The sequence below is a fragment of the Centruroides sculpturatus genome, unplaced genomic scaffold (assembly GCF_000671375.1).
Source record: "Centruroides sculpturatus isolate CEXI.00-Female unplaced genomic scaffold, Cexi_2.0 scaffold198, whole genome shotgun sequence".
In the NCBI taxonomy this organism is placed as follows: Eukaryota; Metazoa; Arthropoda; class Arachnida; order Scorpiones; family Buthidae; genus Centruroides; species Centruroides sculpturatus.
This window is the reverse complement of record NW_019384454.1, coordinates 705227-715847: the sequence shown is the minus strand read 5'-3', so window position 1 is coordinate 715847 and position 10621 is coordinate 705227. Positions and strand designations below refer to the sequence as shown.

At 40.1% G+C, this 10621-nt stretch overlaps 1 protein-coding gene and 1 pseudogene across 1 annotated transcript; one reads left to right on the top strand and one right to left on the bottom strand.

Annotated features, from left to right (window-relative positions):
• Nucleotides 1-663, bottom strand: LOC111620626 (E3 ubiquitin-protein ligase Siah1-like). The gene has a single exon (XM_023362588.1). The coding sequence runs from the start codon at nucleotides 661-663 to the stop codon at nucleotides 1-3; it is 663 nt and encodes a 220-aa protein (XP_023218356.1).
• A 5786-nt stretch (nucleotides 664-6449) lies between these two features.
• LOC111620625 lies at nucleotides 6450-9603 on the top strand (annotated as a pseudogene).
• The last annotated feature ends 1018 nt before the right edge of the window (nucleotides 9604-10621 follow it).

The following is a 10621-nucleotide window of genomic DNA, read 5'->3' as shown; positions in this document are numbered from 1 at the left end:
CTACTGTATTACTTTGCCTCTTCCGTGAACGTCCATTCTCCCTCGGAAGCGTCTCGATTCTCTACGAGTTCCTACGTTTTGCACAATGATAAGGAGGGGAGAGTTTTCATCGATGATTTCCGTCTTAATGATTTGGATGATAAAATCTCGCCGGTAGCAGTGGAGACACGTTATCCACGTGAGAGGTAGGGCCACATCTATCCCTATGATAGACATCCGAACTGAGTCATGATTCAAATGATGGATGTAAGAATGGTTCTCGGTCAGATGCGGGATTATTTGCTGATACACTCCTTCCCAGGCACAGGTCTTGTCCAAGGAGGGGCAAGAACATGTTCGAAAAGAACAATGCAATTCGTGAACCTTTCGGTCCTTAAGAAGTCTCTTTTCTGGGCATCCGTTTTCTTTATAGATACATGACAAAGCTATAATTTTGGCTAATTTCTGTAATGTTAAATTTCGAAAATTTCTTAATTCTCCCCGACAGACTGGGCATTGTCGGACTTGGGTTTTACAACGGGAACAAACTGTATGTCCCGCTGGACATTGGAAAGTAGGGGGTGTCATGTAGTCATAACAGACCGGATACTCGAACAAGGCCATCAGAGCGGGTTCTCCGGGCGAAGCCTGTTCTGGGGTTGTCACAGCTCGGTCTTCTTCCATATTTTCGTCTCTATACAAAAAGGAAAAGAAAATTTTGTTGAGTCTCTGTTTTCTAACTAAAAGATTAATACATAAGGCTACCGCTTTAGGAGGTTAAATTATCTCGCGCCGTTTTATAATCGTCTCATTTGTGAGGGAATTGTCTCCAAGCCGACGGGAAGTGTTACGGATTCTTCCCGTTTAGGTAGGGTTATTGGCTTCCGCTCCTCCTCTCTTTCCTCAGGGATGTTGGGAAGCGGTCTGTCTAGCTTTCACCGTAATCGGTAACCGTTCGGTCATCTCCGTTATGTCGGGTTCTATTCGCTCTTCTCTTTTGAAAGATGGATAAAGGCTCGTTGATCTTTGTCTTCCCAGGCAGCGTAGCCGCCTGCGACATCTCCAAACTATCAGAAGCGTCACTATTATGATAACAGGAGCTATAAGACTTAAATTCCACATAGAAAAAGGGTGATTTAACACGTCTGGTGTCGACAGGGAAATACAGTAGAGCGTCGTTTATCCGAATCAATTGGGGACTGGGGTGGTTCGGATAACTTATTTTTCGGATAACGAATCATGTACGAAAAAATATATTAATTTATCCCATGTTGAAATTTTTCTCCGTTGCGTGTCGCTTCGCGTTGAATTTTCGTCGATGTTAAGCCTAACGAAGACTATTGTATCGTTAAAAATTATTTTTTTATTTTNACCGTTCGGTCATCTCCGTTACGTCGGGTTCTATTCGCTCTTCTCTTTTGAAGGATGGGCTCGTTGATCTTTGTCTTCCCAGGCAGCGTAACCGCCTGCGACATCTCCAAGCCATCAGAAGCGTCACTATTATTATGATAACAGGAGCTATAAGACTTAAATTCCACATAGAAAATGGATGATTTAACACGTCTGGTGTCGACGAGGAAATATCTGTTTTTACTGATTTGATCTCTTGATCTATTTCTTGTAACATTCGCTTCGAAAATTCTATCGACCAGTCATATTCTCTGGGCTGGAGGACGTCTGGAGTGATGTTTCCTTGGATGTATTCCCGCAGAATTTTCACTTCTGTAAGATTGAGAACGTCCGATATTGCGGGTATCACGTAATGGTTTCGAAGCGCAACTTTAAAGGAAGTTCGTGACTGGAAATGTGCTGTGAGTCGCACGCCGGGCACATGCCCGGTGCAAGTCATTGGCAATTTAAAGATTCCGGTGTTGTTCAACTTAATCATCTTGATTGGTGAACTTTGTAGGTCTCTTTCTAGATTGCATTCGATAACCAAATTTAAAGGTGATGGAGTGGAATATATCCAAGTTCCTTCCTCGTCGATGCGTCGGAACATTGGCTTTGGATTGATTGACACTTTTCTTTTACATAGTTTGTTTACCGTTGGCTCATCCGCTATGAATAAAGCATATTCACATGATTGATACGGAAGTCTCCAAACGGCGACCTCCGGCGCACAGATCGTGGTCAGTCCGGACCTACATTTTTGTAAGTCATGAGCTTCTAGTAACATGTAAAGTTGTCGATTTCTTGATAAGGCGATGTACGGATATTCAGTCTGGTAATGAGCAAACGTTTTCGAAATGGGGAAATATACGGGGAACTCCACTACTTCATATATGTCAAATATCCGACTATGACATAGAGGTTGTACACGTAAAGGGGAGCGAAACCCGGTGGCTGACCTACTCTCCCGGGGATGGAACAATAACAATAACAATAATAGTTGTTACGCTGTCGTAGGCGACAGCGTAACAACTTATATCTGCCACGAGAGTGAAGCCCCGGCGCTGGTCACGAAGATTGTTGCCTCTCAAGACCGTGACGATTATATCAAGGCCATTAAGAGTCAATTAATGGGGCAGAATCCAAACCACGACCGTCTACCAAGGAAGGCCCGTGGCTACAAAATCTTGAACGGAGACCTGTTTTGGCAGGATAGTGACGATCGTGGTCATAGTAATCTAAGGCTTTGTGTTGGGGAAGGAGCCATAAAGGAAGTAATTAGTCATTTTCACTATCCACGTACGTTGGTCATAGAGGGGTTAATTCTCCCTCAGAAAGCCGATCCGCAAGAGAATAAAACATTCGAGACTCGGAAGTCGAGACGAAGAAATACTTGGACTACTCGCCGATAAATTGGGTACCTCGTATCCTATTATTCTTATTTCCCTTTCTTCTATCCACCTTCTATTAAATTAAGTTAGATTAAGAATCGCGCGAGAGAATATTAGACACCAACCATTGTCGGGTTGGTAGTTGGGATAAGATTAATTACCTGGATCACTTGTAGCGTTGAAACCATCAGAAGGTAGCCGGAATTGTACGGCAGCGGGAATCCTTAAAGAACTGTATATATATATATATATATATTTTAAGCGCGAAATTAATCTTACATTGTCATTCGCGACAGAATTCACGCCTTGTCAACCCAATTCTGTGTTTAACGGGACTAAAATCAGCTATTGATTGTAATAAGTATGGAGGATAAAGTACTCCAAATATGAGTCTAGTAAGGGAAGTCCACGGTGAGAACACTCCTCTGGTGGTTACTGGATTTTTAGGCATGATTCCCATCTTTACGAACTCCCTAAATGATGCGGTGAATGTGGTTCAGTTTTTTAGAACAATCGATAACGTGGGTAGACTGGCCAATTGGGATGACGAAGTTCGCTGTGCTGCAAGCGAAGCTCAAGGGAGACCCATTGAACACCTTTTGTCTCTTAGAACAAACACCGCCACTAACGTTCGAAGAGATGGCACTTGTGTAGTTTAGGAGGTACGGCTGTTTGAAAGGTTTTCTTCCATAAAATTAATCGATTCTAGACTAATTTGAATCGAATATTTCCAAAACACGTATAATTTTTTGGGAATAACCCATATAAAATATGTTATAAACAAAAACTTGTCGGAATACTTACCGAGTGTACCCCGTTCGAAGACGCTATTGCTAAAGCTTGATTTCGTCGCGGAGCGGCACGTCGGTGTGTGGGAGTACAAAATATCGTGTGAATGAATCAACACGATAAAATATAAGTGCTTCTACCAGGGGAAAAATTTATAACAAGCGTGCTGGTGGAAACAAACGCTTATTAGGGGGAATCTACTGGACTCAATAAGGACTAGACAAGACAACCATTGAATTCTAAACAATATTGTTATAACAATATTTTTTTAATATACTTGGGAGGATACAGTACTCCCAAGATAAAGATGAGACACAAGGATACAGAGTCCGACAAATCTAGTAGATCGCGAATCGATAACAAAACTCTCCCGACAATAAATTGCTCAAGCTGACGTAACAAGAATACATGGAAACATACCGACATAAATGGGGCTTCGACGATCCTTTCTTCTCTTCCACTCCGGGTAGGAAAAAGTTCCAAAGTTCTAAAAATCTCTACGGACTTGCTTGCACAGGCTCTATATCTTCCTTCCCGCACTTCACTCCACTGTCCCTACTCATCTCTCCCTTTTCTCCACTCTCCCTTCCTTTCACCCCTCTCCCTGAGACACACCCCGTCCATAAAACACTCACCCCTCGGTCACACACCCCTGAATTACATAACTCCTCTCCACCGAGTTAGACCCACCACGTGGCGAAGGGGGGAGGCAAGAACAGACGTAAGGCACATATGACCCCCACCAAAAAAAAATATGTGAATATCAGCGGTTATAACCATGGTGGAGTTGCCTGAAGTCGGGGACCGGTCTGTTTCTGAGGTCATAACGGGAATTCATCCTATTACGAGGATAAGCTGCGTCATTTTCTTTGCTGATCTCCTCCGTAACACGATCGGTTTGGTGAGGGATACACCCCTGGGACACCTGTGGCCTTTTAAAGAAAGGGATGTCAGCTTCTTCGGGCTCCTCTTTCTCTACACTAACCGGAGTAGGGCGGTTCGGCGCCCTGGTTTTAACCGCCTTCCCATTAGAGAAATAGGGTTTTATTCTATCAATGTGTACGATAGCCCTGGAGAGAGTCTCGCAATTTTCAATTTCCACATTTACGGGCCCCATGACTCTAGATATCCGGAAAGGACCAGAGTACTTGGGTGCAAACTTTTTTCCCTTTTTTTATGGCAGATTTCAGCCACACCCTCTGGCCCACCACAAATAAACGTGTTTTCCTATTACGGGTCCAGTATGTCCTACTCCTCTTATTTTTCAACTGACTCAGGTAAGAAGCCGTTTCCCGGATCACGTGGACTTGCTGCATCAGACGGGCCCTGTGATCCTGAACCGCATCACCATCCGCCGCTTTATGAATGACGATAGCATCAGGAAATCTCGGGTCAAGGCCATACAATAAGAAGGAAGGTGATTCATTAGTCGAATCGTGAGGAGATGTGTTGTATGAAAACAGGGCGGGTGGAATGAATGTATCCCAATTCGATTTGCTTCCGTTCGAAATCTTCGCTAATATTGATATTAATGTCTTGTTCATTCTCTCACATGTACCATTGGAGCAGGGGCGGTAAGATATGGTTAGATTGTGCTTTATTTTCAGGAGTCCCAGCGCATCATTTACCAATTGTGACGTGAAATTAGCTCCCCTGTCCGATATTATCTTTTCCGGACTCCCGTACCGACATATCACTTTCTCAAACAGTTCGGACATGAGACAGTGAGCGGATTGATTCACCAAAGGTACTGCCTCAGCAAAACAAGTAAATAGGTCAATGATAACCAGAATGTAACGGTTCCCCCTGGAAGAGGTGGGTAACGGGCCAATAAAATCGACCGAAATAATCTGGTACGGGTACTGGGGTTTTTCGTGTTCACAGTACGAAGCTTTTCCTTGATGCAGGTTATATAACGTTGGCATACCTCACACTTTTGGATGAAATCCTTGACCATCTTATGCATGTTGCGAAAATAATAGTAGCGAGCAATATTTCTCATAGTCTTATTAATTCTTCTCCAAATCTATCGATCTACTCCTTCATCCGTTCTCTACGGTCTTCGTTTTTTTACAGCGCTCGTCGGATTCCACTTACGAGCCTTGCCGCCACACGTCCGTCGCCTCTCGTGTCCGGCCCAAGAATTTCGATTTTCCCTTCCAGTCTCGTCGCACCCTACCTCCTGGTGGGCTAGGGGTGAGTCCGAATTCTCGGAAGTTCGAACAAAGAAAGAAAGGAAATTGGAAGGAAGGATAAATTTAGAGAGATAGAATATAAAATTAAATTTAAAACTATACAAAATAGAATGGCGTACAGCCACAAAACGAATACGAATGGAGTCAAGACCAGCGATTCTCAACCTTCTTAGCTCTGCTACCCCAAGTAGTAAATATAAATAAAATAAATATTTCGCGACCCCCACCCAAAGGAATAATAACAGTAAGCCTTACTATTACTAATTGAATTTTGACTGCAATTATAAATGTAAAATTTTTTTAAATATCATATAATCACATTGCACTAATTTTATACATTAAGAAAATACCGACAGTATAAAAAATGTAATACAACTATTCCTATTATTTTATGTCGCTGTGTTTATAGCGACGGGTATGGACATGCATGTATGACGTGTACATACATGAGCAATTTACAAGTTCCAAGTTAATGTGTACGTGCTCTTTCTAATTTGATCTGCTTCTATAATACTCGCTGTGAGAGCATGTTTGAACATGCATATGGATGCGTTTGAACAAGTCGTGCTGTCACTAGTATAAAAGAGACACTGGCGATTGCACCATTTCAGTTCAGTTTCGAATGCGAAGCGTGCGTCTGGTGCTTTTATTTTAGTGTGCGGTCAACCGTGAAACTAAATTGTTTTTTTTTAATTTCTAACGCGAAATGGATAAATTTGGAAAAAAACGAATTGAACCATCTACATTCAGTGAATCGGTTGGTAAAAAGACAAGGTTGTATAATGACAGTTATTTAAATTATGGTCTCACCTCATTGGATGGAAAGCCACAGTGCATTTTTTGCTCTCAAGTTCTCTCCGATGAAAGCATGAAGCCATGAAAATTAGTTCCACACTTGGAAACTAAATATCCGGCTCATAAAAACAAACCCTTGGAATTTTTCGAAAGAAAATTACATACCTTGAGAAATCGACAAACTTCTATTTGTAAGTTAAGCCATACTGATAAAAATGTACTTGAAGCATCTTATCTCGTAGTATTAAGAGTAGCTAAGATGTCCAAACCCCATACAATCGCCGAAAACCTCATATTGCCTGCTGCAATTGATATGATCAGTGTTTTAAAAGGTGTGGAAGAAGCAAAAAAATTGAAAAACATTCCGCTTTCTAACGACACAATATCAAGGCGAATCGATGACATGGCTGCCGATGTCAGCAAGTGAGTTCAAGTGAATTTTTTTAGTATTCAATTTGATGAATCAACAGATGTAGCAAACATTTCTCAGTTCTTATGTTTTGTGAGGTATGAATGCGATAGGGACATAACAATCAAAGAAAATATGTTGTTTTGCAAAACAGTACCGGGTCATGCAACAGGACAATGTTGTTTGATGTATTTTATGAAGCTACGAGAAACTATACTAACATACATTGGACAAAATGTATCGCAGTATGTAGTGATGGTGCAAAGGCGATAACAGGAACGAACAGTGGATTAATGAAAATATTAAGAGATCGTTTTACAGTATATCAAGGGCGGAATGGACGCACTGTTTCCTTCACAGACATGCTCTTGTCACAAAAAATACGCCGGAAAATCTCAATCAAATTCTTTGTGAAGCTGTAAAGTTGGTTAATTTTATTAAAAGCCCACAGTTACAGAATAGGCTGTTTGCTAAACTATGCGATGAAATGGGCGAAAATAAAAACGTCTCTTCTTTTTTCCATACAGAAGTTAGATGGTTATCGCGAGGGAAAGTGTTAATCCAGGCATTGGAATTAATAATATTTTTTCAGGATAAACAAACGCAATTCTAAATAGAATAATGAGTGTATGTTGTTGTTGACTTACTTAGCTGATGTATTTTCGCATTTAAACGACTTGAATGTGAATTTGCAAGGACGTGATAAAAACATTTTATTAATGACAGACATTAAGAAGCTTGATATCTGGGGCCGTATTCTGGTCTCTCGTCTCTCACAAGCCAGTCGCTGATTGGCTAATCATTTGGATTAGAGACTAGAGACCGTGACCAGAATATGGCCCCTGGATTATTCGCCTTCAAAGCAAAAATTTGGATATGTTTCCACTCACTTCGGATTATATTGAGAAAAATTTGAATGAACAAGACACTATTATTCATCACAGTTTGGATTGCATGAAGATGCATTTGTACGAGCTAAAAACTCAGTTGACGGAGTATTTTCCGGAAGATAAAAATGATTTATTGAAGAGATGGGTATTGAATCTGTTTAGTGAAAATGTTGTTGCCGCTGCTAAGTTACCAGTTGAGATTCACGACCAACTCATCGAAATGCTACAACTGCAATTTACATCTGAAGATTTAAATACGTTTTGGCTTGTTCGTCGACATGAATATGGAAATTTAGTCACAGAAGCATTGAAAATATTAATCCCTTTCGCCACGTCTTATCTGTGTGAAAAGGGTTTTTCGTCTATGGTTGCGCTAAAAACAAAATACAGGAATCGTCTTTTATCACTCGAAAAAAATTTGCTTTTGTGTGTTTCTAACATAGATCCATGTATGGAGAAAATTTTAAATGAAAAACAAATGCAATTATCACATTAATTTCTTTTCTTTACATGTGTACTTATTGTAAGTAAAATGCTTATAAGTTTATAATAAATGATTTTTTTTTCATAAAATGATTTTATTATTGTTTCGCGACCCCCCTTTAATATCACCGCGACTCCCAGGTTGAGAAACGCTGCTCTAGAACATCATTTACGCGCAATTAACTGATTGCCCCTGGAAGTCGGCTTCTTACAGAAACAGCTTCTCTATCGTCAAATATCTGATTTTCACGTTCTTCCCTCATCTAGTCTGTTGGACTAGATAGTTCCTCAAAACTATTGTCGGAATTGTTGTTGAACTAGATTGTTTCTCGTAAATTTTATGTATATGTAGAATATTTCTCTCTCTTTGCTCTTGGCATTTCTGTTAATCTGCACCAAATTCTTTATACTTATTCTCTGGAACCCGAAGGAAAGTATAGACTTCCACAAAATCTGGCCGTCCCACTCTTCTCCCAATTTGATTTCTTTGACCCTTCCTGATAAACATAACAATGATACACTAAATAACCAAACTCATAATATGGTTTTCAGTGGCGTGCCGTGACATTTGATGATAGGGAAGCTGTATTTCTGTAAGAAGCCGACTTTCAGGGGCAGTCAGTCAGTGATGGTCTAGGGTCCATTGGTATTCGTTTGTTCGATAAGCCAGTAAAAACCGTAGACTTCTCTAAATGCATTTTTAATTAATAGATTATCTAACGCACTTAATAAATAAGCAAGTTCAATATAATTACATCTGTTATATTAGATTTAATAGATTCCCTACGCCCTCTAAATTCCAATTCTTGCTACGATAACATCTACTAATTTAAATATAATATGTCTATTAGCAGTAAATATCTTGTTATAATTTTCAATATTTATTTTATATTGTGTGCTAATGTTAAATTCTATTCTGTTTTGATTTCCAAATTGCTTCTATTTTACGAAAGAATCGATGCGAGATTTACGATTTTCGACTCTTTACTCAAATTATTTAAATCGTCAAAGCCATTCTTATTCCGCACACTTATTTTATTTGAAAATAGTAGGTCAGGCCAACAAAACAATTTTTGCATTTTTATGCATCCACAAAGCCATTTTACGTCCATATAAAGCCATAAAAAATAACATAAAATGTTCTTTACTTTTTAAATATTAGAACAATCCGTTTAGTTAAAATTGCTCCCTACCAGTGGCTCATGGATGGTATCAGAGACGGTCTTGGTTGGTGTGCAGTGCATTCATGCGTGCCAAATCCCGTGGGTGCCGATACCAGTTAATGTCAAATGGCTGTTTTGTGGCATCACTAGTATATCTCAAAGGACGCGACAGGGTTATTGTAAATTTTAAACGTTTCTCACTATAGCTGTAAAAATCTAAATACAGTATGTTAAACTTAATAGATTGTCCTTCATTTGTTTTCTAACTAATTCGTTTTAGGATAAGATGTTGTCCACGGAAATTTCCAAAATTTACAACTTTTCGGTCACTCTCGTTGAACTGGAAAAATTTCTGTCTTTATTATCTATACTAATATTATAAACAGGTAAAGCTTGTAAGTAGAAGGTTTTTTTTTTAACTCTTTCTGCCCTGTGGGCACTAAGAGGGCCTCTATTTGCAAGCCCATTATTGGTTCGGCCAGGCCCACAATAGGGCTACCGGGTGGTGAGGGACGGGGCCCGACATATCCGAACGGACCATCCCCCCGAAAAATTCCTGGGGATTTTTCGACACGTTCTGATTCGATCCCGGGTCCCCCGGAGCGGTAGGCTGCTACCTTGACCGCTCGGCCATCCGGCCGCAAGGATGTAGGAGGTAATCTCCGAAACTACTCATCCGATTTCAAAAATTCTTTCATTAATATTTAGAATGGACCTTCAGGGTGGACATAGGCTGTATATTATTCCGTTAAACATTCATATAAATTAAAAGATATCATCTAGGTAAGCATTATATTTTTGGTGTCAGCTGGTGAAGAGGGTCAAGACGCGTACATATACGAGATAGGTAACCGCGCAGGAAAATCACGTGGTCAACGAGATATGCAGTGCACGTGTCCGAACTTGTGTTAGCTAAACATTTGCCTATTTGTTGTTGCTTAAAATAACGAATATCTTTTGTCCTATATGTGTTCCTAAAACATTTATATAAATTAAAAGATATCATCTAACTGATACTGTTATAATCACAAACTGAATTCCACACAGGCGAAATGAAGAAATCAGTCCCCACTGTACTAGGCACTGGTTCGGTTAAGCTTTTGTTTAAGTAAAATTTCGGCTCTTTCATCAGGGTTTT